Raw genomic sequence first — 16,752 nt, 5'->3', positions numbered from 1 at the left:
GGACGTCGTGATGTGATGCGACCTCCTGCCTATGCCAACCCGGAACAGTAATCACATCCAGCTCGTGGAGATGTAGTTTCCGCCAAAGCCGCAACAGAAATTGCCACCGCTGGTCTCTCAGTATTGTTCGTATACGCCGGCTTTTTCCTCCTAACTCGTGGAGCGTATAGGTTTTGCGCCATTGAGGGGAGCTGAGTGGTGGTTAGTGGCTCGCTTGCATGAAAGGTGACCTGCGATCAGGTATCCCGAATGTCGATCCTCGTGACTGCTTGAAATAGTTCCTTAGCCACGCTCGCAAAAAAATCCCCGCCGCAATAATGGCTTTGCACAATTGGTGGCCCATTCCAGCGCCCAGCTGGATAGAATCTCAAGCCACGCTTGCCTGTAAACGCCACAATTTTCCCGTCCTTTCCGAGATTGGCGTGTCTCTTGTTGTGGTAGGCCATGGTCGAGAGCCACAACGATCTGAGACGGATGGCGAATCCGCGTGGCGCCAGTGGACATGAACTTGAGGGTGAAATTCCATGAATTGTCGTGGCTGATACACTGCGACTATCTTGCGCTGGACAGCCATTTCCATTAGAGTCTGAGGTAGTTTTGCCCTTTGAAGGAGGTCGCAAAGGAGGATTATATTCACTCTAGAAAGATAGAGATTAGGTCGAGCGCGGGCGGTCGTGCTTTGCGAGCGGGAGTACAGGGGCACAGCGAGGGATCGCTTGGTGATGCTCATGTTCCTTACCCAGCAGGCAGCCTATAAGTTGAACACATTTTTGCCGGAATTCGGACGCCCAGCTCCTGTATCACCGTCAGGGGCAGGGTAACTGATTCGCCAGTCGATGTATTAGACATTGAGACATGCTCAACCTCACTGCGTTGTACTCACTGAATTCCGCATTCGGAAAGGGAAGTCCTTGACGAAATAGGAAATACCTCGCCAAGGCTGAGAACAATGCCCACGCTGATTGGCTGAGAGCATCTCTGTCCCAATCCGGAAGAGCCGACACGATTCATCGCTCACCTATGTGACTAGCCATGTAAGCGACCCGATCCAACCATTGAGGCTGGCTAGTTAGGCTACAATACCTGTATCGTTACTCAGCACAGTCAATACAGCATAGGATATAACCAAAAGTTCCAAGGAGCCGCACATAACACATGGCTGCCGACTGTGCTTTTGCGCCAGTCTCATCTGCCTCCATGCGAGCGTCCACGTAGCGATCTAAAAAAAGCCGGTGTGTCGCTTGTTACTCCAGTAGGTAATCTCGTGCTGCCTACTCGATGGTTCGTGTGAGCTAGCATGGTTTGGTTAGGCATCGTGGAGGTAGGTCTATTTCGTTTTCAAAGGAAGTTTCAGAAAATAATTAAATTTGGGAAATAAATTACTTTCCCCAACTACGAATTGTTACGAAGCACAACTCAACTTCTTCACACCAAGAGCAACACTAGAAAAAAGATTCTGACACATCATCTAGGGAAGATGAAATCTCTAACTCGAAGGTAAAAATTGTCGAAGATGACAGTGCAGTATTCCTGGCTCTGCTGCGAAGCCAGGTAAATGAATCCAGCCATGCCCGCAACTCTTCCGCGAGCTCCTCGACTCGGCTGTTGAAAGCATCAGTACACCACCACTTTTCGCAGCGACTTTTCTCAAATGCAGAAGAAGATGACGTCGCGCGTGCTCTGAGCCCTTTCACCGGGAGCTTGCACCTCACATACGATTCAAACATTGGATGCGTCTTACATCCCACACTTCGGCTTCGGCCTCGGCAGCGGCAGCGGTGGCGGTGGCAGATCCGTGATTTGTACTGGGTAGGTCCTAGTCAGTGAAACGACTCCTGTTTGACATGCGCAAAAAAAAAAAAAAAACAAAACAAAAAAACGAGTGGAACTAAGCAGTTTCGCAAGACCCTGACGGACGACTTGTAAGCACTTCCCAAAAATCAGGGCCGGTTTCATCGAGCTACTCGCAACTACAAATCTATCCAATCTACCACCGGGGGGGGGGGGGGGGCAAATAGCCTAATATGTCTTTGGGATAATTCCCCCGTTCTTCATGGGTGGCAGAACAAAGTGCCGGACTCAAGACCCCCAGAAGATCCAAAGGAGCTGACGGCTCATTCGTTTCCTCACGGCTGACCCTTGCCTTGCATACGTTGATGTGGTCAGACCCATGTATTTAACCCGTCTTCTCGTGAATCTCGTCCACATGGGTGACCTCGACACCGAACCCATGGTCCCCGCCTTTTCTGGAAGCGCCGATCTCGGTAATATCCTCCACACCGATGGCCTCGGTGGCCTTTTGCTTGATCTCCTCGACGGCGTCGGCGCCGTCAAACGTCCGGTTGATCTCCTCGAGGGTGGCACCGCGGGTCTCGATGAAGAAGAAATACACGGTGACGAGCTGGATGATCAGCCACCCCTCAAAAAAGAAGTAGAACTTCCAGCTGCCGGCGGCGATGCCGATGGGGATGATGTACTGAGACAGGGCCAGGCAGATGTTGGTGGCGAGGCCCTGCATGAACAGGCCGTTGGCGCGGATCTTGAAGCTCAGGATCTCAAGAGGGTAGCCGATGTTGAGGGAGATCCTGACGGGGGCACAGTATGTCAGTGAAGGTCGAGGAAGAACCTGTCTCAATAAAAAAAAAAAGGCAACCTACCAGGCAAAATTGTAGAAGAAGTTGTGGAAGAAAATCATGGCGATGACACCCTTTCCGAATCCAACTTGCTTCGGATGCTGGAGCTGGGACGCCGTCAAGGCAATCCAGATGGCAAACGTGCAGCACATGCCGCTCGAGGCGATCAGGAAGAGTGGCCGACGGCCGAACCGGTCGACCATGCACGCCCAGAACCAGGCTTCAAACATGTTGACCATCAGGATGAAGCCGTTGAGCATGTTCTGGTAGTTTGGGCTGTCGATTCCGATGTTTTGAAGGATGTTGTGCAGGTAATATGCCGTCAGGCTGGTGCCGGAAAATTGAGAGAAGACGCCGCAGCAGAGGCAGATGAAGACGCGGTAACGGTTGCCACCTGAAAGAGAGAAAATCTGTCAGAGCAATGCGACGTCTTATTCCCTGGAACAGTTATTACTCACGGGTTCTGAACAACTCGGACCAGCGACCCTTTTGTTCGCCCTGGCCGATCGAAGCCTTCATCTCAGCATATTCAAAGCGGACTAGAGGATCGTCCCGATCGCCGTTGGCATGGTACTTTGCGAGGATGGCGAGGGCTTTTTCGTCCTTGCCCCGAGACATGAGCCAGCGGGGAGACTCTGGCAGCAAGATAACGAGGAGCACCTGGACGAATGAAGGTGCGGATTGGAGCAAGCTGGGGAGTCTCCATGACCAGTTCGACTTGATGTAGAGAGTGCCAAAGGTGATCCCTGGAGACAGGTCAGTATAACATCTCCGGGAGTGAACCACATTCAACTCACAGCCTCCAAGAAATGCACCAAAGTAGTATTGAGTGCTACAAGATGGTTAACCCATATGAAGTCGTAACTGTTGAGGGAGAGACGTACTTGTACAAGGCACTGATCTTGCCTCGCTCACAGGGGTGGGCAAGTTCGGTGATGAGCAACGGTGAAGCCAGACCAGAGAAGCCAGATCCAAGACCAACTGACAGAGAAAGGAATTAGTCGAGTTTGACCCCGGCGGAGAGAGCGGTCGTCTTTTGGGGGGGGGGGGGGGGGGGATGGCTCCTTACTCAGGAAACGAGCAGCAGTGAACATGTGGATGTTCACAGACAAACACTGAAGGATACCGGCGACGACCACGATGAGGCAGCCGACGAAAATCGTCCACTTTCGCCCGCCATAATCGGCACTGTACGGGGCCAGAATCAGACCTATGAACAGCGTCAGTGTCCCCATTGACCGACTGTCCTGGGCAGATGCACTTACTGACCACCCCTCCCACACTCTGTATAGCATTCAGGAGGCCCTGCGTCGAGCCGTGAGGATGGTGGAAGTCTGGATTGACATCAACAATCCGCCACGAGGTATGATATTCATGATCCCGTACAGTTCTCGTAGTAAGTAATGGATTGCACTCCATTCATCAAGGAGCTGGATGGAAGGTCGTTAGCCCAAGTAGCAGAAGACAACATCTATCTCATACCCATCGTATCCATTGGTCGCGGCTGAAAGAAGTGCGATCAACAGGAGGCCGTAGAGTTTCCTCCGGCCGGGATCCCTGTACCATGGGGTGACGTTGGCCATAAGCCTGGACATTTCTTGTTGTGTCGTCGCCATCTTGAGACAGGTGTAGATACTTGTGGTCGTGATTCAATGTAACAACACAGCGGGCAGACACGGTCTGAGAGGAGCAGAACGCCACAGCAGACAGGGAGAAGCTGTCGAATATCCACAGAGATATATATATGCTTCGTCCCCGTATGTCTACCGCCAAAAGAACCGCATCTGCTCGACACCATACCGGTTAAATTGTTGTCGGTGTATTGCCTGTCTGTGCACACATGCAAGGGTAGTCTACCGCTTGACTTCGCAGAAACTATAGCCTGAACAAAAGCCACAATTGATAAGACCCCGCAGTTTGAGAATATCTTGGGGTCCCCGGGTAAAAACACATGGATCTGGGGGGCGAACGCCAGCGTCCTTCCGTATTGGGAAATGCTGGGGACGCCCCGCTTTAATACGGCAAATAGAGGTTCCACGATGATGGGATTTGCTGCGAGTCTACGGTGGAGGCTTCGAGGCTTTTGTATACACCCATGGCCATACAAATATAATATCTAAGAGGCGCGTAAGAAGGCCAAGCAGGATCTTGTAAACACCGCCAAAACTCATCCCGTTCAGTGAAATACGAGGCGAGAGCGACTGGTAGAGGAGGTGAGTAAGTATATATCAGCCACGGAACCTCTTTTTTCCGCGATTGCAAATCTCGTTAACCCAGGACGAGCAGCCAGCAGCGACGATATTATCCGAAGCATCGACATGCTTCATCCCCCGCCGACCGGCCAACCGGCCAACCGGCTCATTGAGTTGTGGCGCGCTCTAGAATATCCAAGCATTCTACGCGAGAGGGGGCACCCAGGAGGATTCATCCCTGGCCATATACCAGGGTTACATTCTGCATGGCAGTCTAAGATGCGGATGTCCTCCTAGCCAACCATCGATACGTATTTGCTTGCTTTTCATTATCAATGCTGAGCAAGGGTGTCTTAGCGCGTATCAAGTGCATCACAAATAAACTGGAGAGGCCTGGAAACGCTGACCCGGACATTTCTACGAGAGTGAAAGCATCAAGTTGACAACAACGTCGCAGTAACACTAGATTGTTCTCGGCCGTAGAGTTGATGATTATTGAGTGTGTCGGGGTTGAGATCGCTTGTCTGCATATTTACAGATCCCGGCTGCACTTCTGACCGCCGAAGACTTTGAAGGGTCAAAAACATTAGGAGATGAGCCGGGATTGACCTCTAGAAAGCTCATATTAGGGCGGCATCATATTATTCCTGATTAGGGTTCCGACCTACTGCCATCTCGCATGACTCGACAATCGCAGGGGCTAGCCAGGAACTAAGTATTTGTAGGGCGGCAAGTGTGCGTCATACTTTGATTTTCTGTGCGCCTCTTCCCTCGCCCGCCCACTCGCCCACCCACCGTACCCAGCGTCCAGCATTGCACTGCGCTCTGTTGAATGTTCGCACGCATAGCGTAAGGAACTCAAGGGACTGAGTCGCAGTCTCACTTGCTCTTTCGTGTCCAAGCTCTTCTCTCGCAGGCTAGGGCGAGAATGCCCCCGATACCACCCTCGCGCCTGGTCGCGCTTCAATCTAACTCTCAAAATATCCGCAACATCTGTATCCTCGCACACGTCGATCATGGCAAGACGTCTCTCACAGACTCGCTTATTGCGACCAATGGGATTATCTCCCCGAAGATGGCGGGCAAGGTGCGGTATTTGGACTCACGGCCGGACGAGCAAATACGTGGAATTACCATGGAAAGCAGCGCCATCAGTCTGTACTTCAGTATGATGCGCAGGCAAAAGGAAGGTGAAGAGGCAAAGAAGGAGGAATACCTGATAAACCTGATAGACAGCCCTGGTCACATCGACTTTTCGTCGGAGGTCAGTACGGCCTCACGACTCTGCGATGCCGCGGTGGTCCTGGTGGATGCTGTCGAAGGCGTGTGTTCGCAGACCGTTACTGTGCTTCGACAGGTATGGCTAGAGAAACTGAAGCCCTTACTCGTCATCAACAAAATTGACAGGCTCGTGACGGAACTGAAAATGACCCCCGCCGAGGCATACTCCCACCTGGAAAGAGTCCTCGAAGGCGTAAATGCCGTCATCGGAGGCTTCTTCCAGGGCGAGCGCATGGAAGAGCATCTGATGTGGAGAGAAAAGCTCGACCAGGAAAGGGCGGCTAAAGAACAGCAGAAGCAGGATGCCATGAGCGAGGCCGCGTCCGAGGCGGACCTGGACCAACAGTTTGAGGAGCGCGATGACGAGGACCTCTATTTCGCTCCGGAGAAGAACAATGTCATCTTTGCGAGTGCCATAGATGGTTGGGCATTTACGGTCCGTCAATTTGCGGGCATATACGAAAAGAAGCTAGGTATCAAAAGATCCCTTCTGGAAAAGTTCCTCTGGGGTGACTTCTATCTGGACCCCAAGACCAAAAAGGTACTTGGTTCGAAACATCTGAAAGGAAGAAATTTGAAACCAATCTTCGTGCAACTTGTTTTGGAACCTATCTGGCAAGCCTACGACGCCACGGTTGGTATAAATGGCTCTCGGGGCGATCCAGCGTTGCTGGAGAAGATAACAAAGTCTCTGTCGATCAGTTTACCTGCCCACATTACGAGGTCGAGGGATTCCAAAGCCATCTTACAAGCCGTCTTCGCCTCATGGCTACCACTCTCAACAGCACTTCTCGTCTCGGTTATCGAATACTTACCAAGCCCGCCCAGTGCCCAAGCAAGTCGATTGCCCGAAATGATTGAGGATTTGGTCAGTGCAAAGAGCATTGACCAGTCTCTGAAAGACTCTATGATCAACTTTGACACTTCTAGCTCTGCACCACTGGTGGCATACGTGAGTAAGATGGTCGCTGTCCCCGAGAGTGAACTCCCCTCCAAGAGACGAAAACTGGGCACCACCTTGACAGCCGACGAAGCCAGGGAGCTCGCCCGTAAGAAGCGCGCTGAAATTGCCAAAGCACAGGCTGAGGCAGAAGGAGCAACTGGTGTGGACAGTATAACGAATGGAGTCAGTACCGTTAGGATTGGCGAGGAGAATGATGAGGGTATGACACCAGAGCAACCGGAAGATCCAGAGCATTTGATCGGGTTTGCCAGGCTTTATTCGGGGTCGCTCTCTGTGGGAGACGAAGTCTACGTCCTACCACCCAAGTTCAACCCAGCCTTTCCTCATGCCTCACCAGAGCCGAAGAAGGTGCCTATCACAGCTCTCTATCTTCTCATGGGCCGAGCTTTAGAGCCGTTGGATAAAGTACCTGCTGGAGTTGTCTTTGGGATTGAGGGGCTCGAGGGCCACATCCTCAAGACTGGCACATTGTGCTCGCAACTCGAAGGAGCTATCAATCTGGCTGGTGTTTCGACGCTCAGTCAGCCTATCGTCAGAGTCGCTCTGGAACCCACGAATCCAATGGATCTGAACAAGATGATCAAGGGACTCAAATTGCTTGAACAAAGTGATCCTTGTGCTGTGTATGAGCAGATGGAAAGTGGAGAGCATGTCATCTTGACAGCCGGTGAGCTGCATCTCGAGCGGTGTCTCAAAGACTTGCGGGAGCGATTTGCCAAGTGTGACATTCAGCCTGGCGAACCCATCGTACCATACCGCGAAACGATCGTCAAGGCGGAAGAAATGGAACCCCCGAAGAATAAAGACCTCCCTAGAGGGACGGCGATCGCGGTGACTGCCTCAAAGACTGTTTCTGTCAGATTGAGGGTTCGACCTCTGCCGTCAAATGTGACCGAGTTCCTGATCAATAATGGCGCATCGATCAGGAGACTATATGCCGAGAAGCAAGCACAGGAGGAACAGACTACAAAGGATCCTTCGAATGTCGACAGAGAGGAAATAGTCGACCTAGGAAACGACGCTGGGGGGCGGGAAAGGAGCCATCTCTCCCTTGAAGAGTTTCGAAATCAACTTCAAGCTGCATTCGATGAGGTGACAGAGGATAGAGATGTCTGGGCCAAGGTCGTGCCCAGGATATGTGGCTTTGGTCCTCGACGAGTCGGGCCTAATTTGTTCATCGACGCGACAGGACAACAAACCTGTAAGCGGTTCTTGTTTGAACAGCACGAAATTGCAGAGAGGGAAGAAGATACAAATGGCAACAGTGCCGATGGCGTGGAAACCTCGTCATCGTCGAAGCAAGATTTCTCGGATACTATTGCATACGCGTTTCAACTAGCGACCTCGCAAGGCCCGCTGTGTCGCGAACCGATGCAAGGCGTTGCCGTCTTCCTCGAAGAGATCAGCCAACAGCAACAGCAGCCACCCGCATCAAGCACCAGCACCGATCCTTCTGCCGATGGTGACCCTGCATCAACGGCGGGTGTCGAATCCGGCCGCTTGACGGGCGAACTCATCACGTCGGTACGCGAAACCATCCGCTCGGCGTTCCTGGACTGGTCCCCACGCATCATGCTGGCCATGTACAGCTGCACGATCCAGGCGACCCCGGAGGTGCTGGGCCGGGTGTACTCGGTGCTCACACGCCGGCGAGGTTCGATCCTGTCCGAGGCTCTGCTGGAGGGCACGCCCTACTTCACCATCAGCGCCTCGCTACCAGTCGCCGAGTCATTTGGGTTCAGCGAGGAGATCCGCAAGCGGACGTCAGGCCTCGCGCAACCGATGCTGCAGTTCGTCGGGTTCGAGGTCGTCGACGACGTCGACCCCTTCTGGGTGCCCCGCAGCGAGGAGGAGCTGGAGGACCTGGGCGTGCACGGCGAGAGGGAGAATGTCGCGAAACGCTATGTGGACGGCGTGCGCAGGCGTAAGGGCCTCCTGGTTAGAGGTACCAGGGGTGTTGGGAGGGACGCCGAGAAGCAGAAGACGTTGAAGACGAATTGAATAGATTCGATTCGTTGTTCACACATCTTGGTGCTGGAGTGCCTCCTGAGGAACGGCTCGCATTTTAGAAAATCTAGAACCACCGCCATCGTAACCAAAAGGTAGAAGAAGAGGTCATGAATGATCTCGAGATATATAAAGAGCAATCAATCTATAACGACGCAATCCTTTCAAAGGGGCTTGATTAGTTTTTTTCGTGTGCTTTAGACGGGTATTCCTCCGGAGTCGCGCCTGGTCGCGAGACGCGTTTCACGGCTTGCTCGCTCAGCCTTGCGAGTTGCCAGCCATCCAACTAACCAGCCTCGACAGCCTCGACAGGCTCAGCAGTAACATCAGCAATAACAACAACGACGACGACAATAATCAGCAGCTACACAACCACACATCCTGCATCGACATCTCAACCCTTGATCGACGTGTTCAATGGTCTCGCGCAGCATGCCTACGCGTCTTCCGACGAATAGTCTATATCTTAGCACTCGAAGGACTCGGTGAGCCAGTGTGCCGGGGGTAACTTAACCATCATGCCATCTCCTCCCCTTGCGCTGATCCCACCCACGCGCCGTTCGCTGTATAGATACACGGAGAAGATTCTTTCTTTTCGCGCGACACGTACTAAAATCTACCATATCACACCATTCTTCCCTTGCCGGGCTGGGGCAAGTCAAAATAAGACAAGACAAGGTAAGGGAGTGCAAAGCAGAACAAAGCCAAAAAAAACAAAAAAAACAAAAACAACAACAGAAAACCCCGAAACACCGGGCATTTTTCTTTATTTCTACCTCACACGAGACCGGTCGCCTCCTCCGTCGGAGTCGGAGTCAACTCCTTCAGAATGTTCAGGACCGACTGGACGCCGTCCTCGGACGTCCTGGCCAGGCCACACACGGGGGCGACGCCAAACTGGCGCAGGTGGTTCTTCGCCGCTGCGACGCGCTGCTTCGCGCCGTCGAGATCGTCCGGGTACACGAGGCCGAGGTAGACGGCGAGGTTCTTGTCGTGGAGCGCGGCGAGCGGCGCGTAGGGCGTCGGGTCCGTCCACTCGGCCAGACAGCCAAAGTGGATCCACTGGATTTGTCTCGTGGTCTTGTCGACGATGCGGTTCGCCAGTTTGACCATGACGGACATGTCGCGCGGCGCCAGGACGGGCTTGTTGTTGATGTTGCCCATGCAGACGTGGAGGCCCGCAAAGGCTGCGGCGGGGACCTTCGCCATCAGGCCCGCGTACTGGGCGGAGTAGCGCTCCATGGCGTCCTCGTCTGGAGGTGGGTGGAAATCCTCCCTCAGGGAGGCGAGGTACGACGACGACGGGTCCTGCTGGGCCTCGTTCTTGATGTAGTCGCTCGCAATGTCGAACTGGACGGCGAGATCCCCCGGCGGGATGGCCGCGACGATGGCCTCGGTCTCGCGCAACATGGCCTGGTACGCGAGATCCTCGACGAGGTACTGGAACGCGGGCTTGACGAAGATGGCGAAGCTCGACACCCCCGGCAAACACACCTGGAAGCGCACACCCGCCTCCACCGCCCCTTCGTCCCTCAACTTACAAAACACCGCGTACGACGCGACCGCGTCCTCGGCGTACCCGAGCTCCCACGAAGCCTGCTCAATCGCGGCACGGAGCCGCGCGACCTCCTCCCCCGCCATCTCTTTCACCGGGACCGGGTCGTAATTCTCATCGTACTCGCGCCAGATCTGCGCGAGGGCCGGGTTCTCCGTCGCCTTCTTCTGGACGAGCCCGATGGTGAAGTTCCACCGCCAACCCGGTTCGCCGTCGGGGATGGACCCGAGACGTCCCTTCAGAGCGGTGGCGCACTTGCACAATGCCGTCGTGGCGTCCGGGGCTGGGAAACTGCCCACGAGGTGGACGGGCGCGGGTCGGTATGTTGATGCTGACATTTTGCGTGAGGACTCGGTGTGTCTTGGAAACAGGAGGAGGTACTGCTCCAGTGCTTCCAGGCCGTGTGGTGTGTGTGTGGACCAAGGCAAGTCACTGATCAGGCATAATTTGACGAGCAAAGGGTAATCAATTCATGGAACTCTAGACCGACAATTGTGTAATCAGCCAGCCAGCCAGCCAGCCAGCCAGCCAGCCAGTCGGTCTGTTGAAAACGGTATAACATGCAGAAAAATAAAGGTCCATTTGAGGGATAGAAATCCACGACCCTCTAGGGGGGTGTGGCCATTAGCATACGCGAGTTCGGCGTTGTCCACTATTTGCGGTGTGCTGGCACCTACTCCAGTCCTGGAGAAGAGAAGAGCGGGTACATGCATACATACTTAGGAATATAGTACACGTCAAAGTCGAAGCCATGTGGTGCAGGGTTCTGCATTCATTATTGGGCAGCTTGGCTGTCAGCTGGGCTCGAAGAAGGATGGTGGTGGCCCCATTGAAAGGATTGAAATACCCATGGACTCCCTAGTAAAGAAGGCCTTCGCTAGGTGCAGGATGCAGTTCTCGTCTAGGTGTGCACATCTCTACGCTGAATCTCAATGATGGTCATTATCTAGTAATCCGGTCATCACATCGTCACTCCTTACAAGGACTAAAGAACAACTCCGTCCCATAGATGGCTTTATGCACCGGGCTCTTCTCCCCTCGGATGCCCCCCTCGCTGCATGATGGGTGAATTCGCCATGCGCTCCCAGTCGTGCAGCATCTCCGTGTTCTCCTTGGACAGACGAACCTCCTCGCCCGCGCGGTCCACCATCTCGGCCACGTACGCCGCCGCCGCTTCTTCAAAGGTGGTCTCTCCCGCCAGCGCGGCCTTGTACTTGAGAACCAAGCTCCTCGCGTCCGCGATGCCGTGGTTCAAGCCCTGGCCGCGCTGGAAGGTCATGGGGTGAGCCGCGTCGCCGGCGAGCAGGATCCGGCCGCCACGGGTGTCCCAGGGCCGGGGAATCCAGTAGGTCAGGTTGTTGCTGTGGACTTTTGTGCCCTCAGGGATCCACAGGTTGGCGGAGCGGAAGGGCTCACCCATGGTTTCAGCCTTGGCCTTCAGGTTGGCCAGCGACGCCACCTCCTCCCCCTCTTGCTTGTGCCATGTTGTCTGGAGCTGGAAAACCCAGGTTGCGGGGTCATTTGGATCCGGCACCTCCTGGACTAGATGCGTGATGATTAGGTTGTGTGACACAATTGCGGGGGAAAAGGCACAGCAGGCTTACTCGAAATCCATTGCCAATACCCATTCGGATGCATGCCCATGGCCATGATGGGGTGGGCCTGGCGTACGAACCTGGCCTTCTCGGCGTCGTTGTAACAGACATGCAGATTGACAGCGGAATAAGGCACACCGCAGGGTTGGCCGTCTTGCCCAAATATGATGTGTCGCACTTGGGATTGGGCGCCGTCGGCTCCAACCAATGAGGTCCCTGTTGCTTTTGTCCCATCCTCGAAGGTGGCTGTCACTGTCGACTGATCATCATCATATGTGATTTCGACGAGTTTTTTATTGTACTTGAAGATGAACGTAGGGGTGTTAGTTCGTCAAGTGGCAGCAGCAACAAATAGACGTAGTGCTGTTCCACCCAAAAGACTCACCTGGACGTCTATACCCTCGGAGCACAATTTCCTGAACCGTCGACGGGACACGCGATACATGCGCAGCAGCGGAATATTTTTCATCACTTCCCCGGTTTGGCCATTGATGGCGGGCAGATGACCAGGGTCAGGGGGCACAAAGGTCGGGTCAACGGCAGCGGTGTAGACTCGGTCGAAGAGGTCTTGGGGCAGACAGTCGGCCAGCATGGGCAAGCCCCATTGCACCGACATACCCCATTCGCGCGGTCGGTAGGCTGTGGCAGAGACTTCGGACTCGAAGATGGAAAACGAGATGCCAATCTAGCGGCAAGGCAAACATGTATTCGATTGTCAGTCAGTTGAACAGGGGGTTTGTTTGTGTTTGGCCCACGGGCAATGGTCATGCAGCTCAGATTTTTCTCTATACCTTTTTCAAGCCCTGTGCAATGAGAAGGCCGACGATACCTACATCATCGTGATGATTTTGAAAGTCCGTTAGCCTGTTTCATGGCAGATGATATACTGGATGGACAGGGATGTTGCCTTGGGCGATAGGCGAGCCGAGTTTATAAGAGAGAAGACCGCGTGACGCCAGTAACCCCCAACCATACCTGAGCCTACAATGAGGACGTGAACGGAACTCTTCTGGTCGGTCATCCTGCAGATGTACGAAGGCAAGCACTCTTTTCCATCAATAGATCAGTCCCAGACGTGGAAGGAGAAAAGAAAATGGGTGGGGGAGAGGCGGGTACAGGGTGGGAGTGCAGGTTGATTCGAGCAAGTCGAGGTTTTTATTCAAATGTGACAAGAGCTCGTTGGGCCAAATCAGGTGAGAAATTCAGTCATCTGAGTATCTAACTCGTAGCCGATGTCGTGGGGGCGGGCATATTGGACATTGGCATTGGATAGAGACCGAGCATCGTCCAGATTAGTTCTGCGTGAGCTGGTAATGGTACGAGTAGGATGGAGAGGGGGTTACAGGGGTGCTGGATTTGATCTCTGCGAGGGTAATTCGTGATAGCGGTTGGGGGGATGATTGGTGTTTTTTGGAGGAGGAGCTGCATGACACGTCAGCAGGGAGGATATACTTGAACGAAGTAGAGATGTTTCATGCATGAGAGAGGAGATGGAGGAGGAGATACGAGTACATATGAGGTGGATGGATGGAGGGGAATAAGTCGACGGAAAAATATCCCAGGTGCTTCCTGATTTCTCTCCTCTAACTACAAGGAGAGCAAGTCTAACGGGCCTAGCGTGTCTAGCGTGTCTAGTTCGGTGGGAGTTGCACAAACAAACAGTCATAGGGCCAGGACTTGGGCGTGCTAGGTGTTCTAGGTATTACTGGACTTCACTACTGGGTGTCGATCTTGACGCCTAGACCACCTAGACTGCCCAGACTGCCCAGACTGCTCGGGACGGACCCCTGCCGGCCGCCCGGGTTTTAGGGTAGCACATATTCAACCAATGCCTATGCCCACCATCTAGCTATACTTATGCGCACTCTCACAGACACAATGACACAATAATGAGCAGCTTAACCTTATAAGCGATGTGGCTACTCCTCCTCCTCTCTTTGTACTATCACCACCACCACCACGTCTTCCTCCTCCACCACCATCACCATCCTTGCTTATTCACGGAATAATTGTTTCTATCTTGGTCGTCTCCACATCTGGAAATCTGTAACGTGAACCACTTTTTAAGCTCCTCATGCATTGTTTTTTCCCCTCTCACTGCATGCATTTCTGAGTGAACTACAAGTGTTATTATCATGACCGACCAGTCATTTGGCAGTCGCCATGGACCCTCTTTCTCGAGAATGGATCCTGCTCCTTGCGATACTCGTGCAAGTACGACCGACTACTTGACGTCCCGAAATGCCGCCTTGGGTGTGGTCGGTCAAATGTTCCTGTTCGTCACATTTTAACCACCCACTCTGTTTTTCCGGACACTGAAGGAAGCACACTCAAATGGTGGCTACTCATGGACCATGTCATCCCCAGGCCATAGCTCTGGTCCCTCTGGTGCCTCGGGAGCCTCTGTGGATCGAACAGCATCCTCCTCCGTGGTCCCGGTCTCGGAGCCACCATTGACAGACCAGCCTCTGCCAGAAGACCCCGGACCCAGCTCATCTTCACACCCTGAACCTTCCGCGGAGATAGATGCAGACCAGTCCATCGAAGTTGATGTAGGTCTAGGTTTTCCCTGTGCCTCCTACCTCTCTCTTGGGGCGCTGTTGCTAATTAACCTTCTTCCATATCAATTCAGAGGTCGGCAGACTTGGACTCCGCCTACGGTGATTCCCTGTACGCAACTCCGAGGAAGCTCGAGGGAAAACAACGACTGATGGAAACAGACATAGTGATTTGACGTCCTTGGCGTCCAGCATCACCCGAGGAGTCTGGGAATATGGTCGACGATACCATTCGTATGGCCGATCCCGTATGTCACCGCCACGCCAAGTTTAAGTGGAAGTGACACGACGAGCATAATTGACTGATTGCACGCAGAATATGCTTTCCCAAATGACGACGCCGAGGCGGAGAGATTGGACATGCAACATGCCATGCAGACCCATCTGCTGGGCGACCGACTGTTCTGGGCCCCGATCGATCCCAACCCGGCCAGAGTGCTGGATCTCGGAACAGGCACGGGCATCTGGGCGATTGAGTTTGCCGACATGTTCCCCTCCGCCGTCGTCACCGGCACCGATCTGAGTGCCATCCAACCTGACTGGGTCCCTCCGAACTGCAGCTTTGAGATCGACGACGCAGAGGCCGAGTGGACGTGGAACGAAGCCAGCTTTGACTATATCCACAACCGCAATTTTGTCTGCGCAATTCGAGACTGGCCGAAGCTAATTCGCCAATGCTACCAGTACGAATCGCCCCCTGCCGTACATCTCCACTAACCACGCTGACATGCGTATATAGATTCGTCAAGCCTGGTGGCTGGGTTGAATGGCACGAAAAACACCCCTTCCTCCTTAGCGACGATGGGTCTCTACCAAAAAATTCAGCTCTGTATCAATGGGGTGCCAAATTCTTCGAAGCCAGTACGTCGACAGAAGATTCTTTGATTTTCTTGATTCACACACTTCGTTCTCACGCACAGATCCATTAGGTATCGAATTCGGCACGGACGCTCGCTCGCCTCAGCACCTGAAACGGCTCATGGAAGAAGCAGGCTTCGTCGATGTGCAAGAGCACATTCTCAAACTTCCTGTCGGGCCGTGGGCCAAAGATCAGCGACTCAAGGAGGTGGGCCTGTTCGAGACGGTCAACATGACGGAGGGCATCCAGGGATTGACCATCAAGCTCTTCACCCGGTGTCTGCACTGGACAGCCGCCGAGGTCGAAGCCTTTCTGTTGCAAGTGCGCAAGGACGTCAAGAACCGTGCTATCCACAGCTACTATCATTTGTGAGTACTAGGCAGGCCTTTCTCGTCCAATTCCTCTGTATTCTCGTGTCTAGAGGGGAACTAACCGTGAGAAGTTATGTGGTCTTTGGGCGACGGCCGGAGTAGTCTTCGACTATCCACATACTACTGGGTATTGACTGGACTGGACTTGCCAGGACTTTGGTGGTGAATTGACGTCCAGATTGTTAGTTGGTGTCAGGGTTTCCCTCGTACGGCTCACAGGACAAATCTACCTGGCGTTTTTCTTCTTTTCTTTTCTCCTCCTGTTTTCACTTCTCTTTTCTCCTCTACTTATTCCTTTTTTTCCCCATACAGCACTAAGGGGAATTTACTTACTCAAGCAGCCTTGCTCTACTTCTCGAGTGTTGGGTCTATTTATGCGAAGCATGCGGGATCAACAGAATCAGAAACAGTGTCAATCTGAGTCCAAGGCTACTATATGATCACCAAAAACACAAGGAAGCAGATACGCGATGGAAAAGCAGGGGGGATGTGGACTGGATACCGACTCACCGGATCAGGACAGCCTTGCCAAGAGACTCTCCTTCCTACATACTGTACTTATCGAGTACATGTGACAAACTTGCATCCGAGCAGCGCCGTGGGGTTATGACTCTGAAAACAGCACCAATAATAAAGAACACCTTCTCCCTTACAATCTCGGATTAAAGAATGGTAACGCTCGGTAGTCCACATAACCTTGGGGAACCTCCGAGTAGTAACCACTCGGCCCGAGGGAC

At 53.3% G+C, this 16,752-nt stretch overlaps 5 protein-coding genes across 5 annotated transcripts; 2 read left to right on the top strand and 3 right to left on the bottom strand.

Moving 5' to 3' along the window:
- Positions 1 to 2,176: 2,176 nt before the first annotated feature.
- Z517_01654 (uncharacterized protein) lies at positions 2,177 to 4,249 on the bottom strand (the record flags this gene model as incomplete). Its single annotated transcript, XM_013434613.1, has 9 exons — positions 2,177 to 2,585; positions 2,658 to 3,027; positions 3,092 to 3,379; positions 3,431 to 3,465; positions 3,518 to 3,614; positions 3,703 to 3,843; positions 3,899 to 3,967; positions 4,020 to 4,063; positions 4,116 to 4,249. 9 exons carry the CDS (start codon positions 4,247 to 4,249, stop codon positions 2,177 to 2,179), a joined length of 1,587 nt encoding a protein of 528 aa, XP_013290067.1.
- A 1,504-nt stretch (positions 4,250 to 5,753) lies between these two features.
- On the top strand, positions 5,754 to 9,071 carry Z517_01653 (uncharacterized protein; the record flags this gene model as incomplete). The annotated part of the gene is made up of 1 exon (XM_013434612.1): positions 5,754 to 9,071. The coding sequence occupies one exon, from the start codon at positions 5,754 to 5,756 to the stop codon at positions 9,069 to 9,071; it is 3,318 nt and encodes a 1,105-aa protein (XP_013290066.1).
- Positions 9,072 to 9,854: 783 nt separating this feature from the next.
- Z517_01652 (uncharacterized protein) lies at positions 9,855 to 10,970 on the bottom strand (the record flags this gene model as incomplete). Its single annotated transcript, XM_013434611.1, has 1 exon — positions 9,855 to 10,970. The coding sequence occupies one exon, from the start codon at positions 10,968 to 10,970 to the stop codon at positions 9,855 to 9,857; it is 1,116 nt and encodes a 371-aa protein (XP_013290065.1).
- Positions 10,971 to 11,647: 677 nt separating this feature from the next.
- On the bottom strand, positions 11,648 to 12,843 carry Z517_01651 (uncharacterized protein; the record flags this gene model as incomplete). The annotated part of the gene is made up of 3 exons (XM_013434610.1): positions 11,648 to 12,174; positions 12,237 to 12,528; positions 12,613 to 12,843. The coding sequence occupies 3 exons, from the start codon at positions 12,841 to 12,843 to the stop codon at positions 11,648 to 11,650; spliced, it is 1,050 nt and encodes a 349-aa protein (XP_013290064.1).
- Positions 12,844 to 14,581: 1,738 nt separating this feature from the next.
- On the top strand, positions 14,582 to 16,016 carry Z517_01650 (uncharacterized protein; the record flags this gene model as incomplete). Its single annotated transcript, XM_013434609.1, has 6 exons — positions 14,582 to 14,779; positions 14,860 to 14,897; positions 14,948 to 15,033; positions 15,102 to 15,468; positions 15,525 to 15,646; positions 15,715 to 16,016. The coding sequence occupies 6 exons, from the start codon at positions 14,582 to 14,584 to the stop codon at positions 16,014 to 16,016; spliced, it is 1,113 nt and encodes a 370-aa protein (XP_013290063.1).
- Between the last annotated feature and the right edge of the window lie 736 nt (positions 16,017 to 16,752).

This window comes from Fonsecaea pedrosoi (assembly GCF_000835455.1).
Source record: "Fonsecaea pedrosoi CBS 271.37 unplaced genomic scaffold supercont1.1, whole genome shotgun sequence".
In the NCBI taxonomy this organism is placed as follows: Eukaryota; Fungi; Ascomycota; class Eurotiomycetes; order Chaetothyriales; family Herpotrichiellaceae; genus Fonsecaea; species Fonsecaea pedrosoi.
Note: the sequence above shows the minus strand (reverse complement) of the source record. Positions and strands in the feature narration are given on the sequence as shown.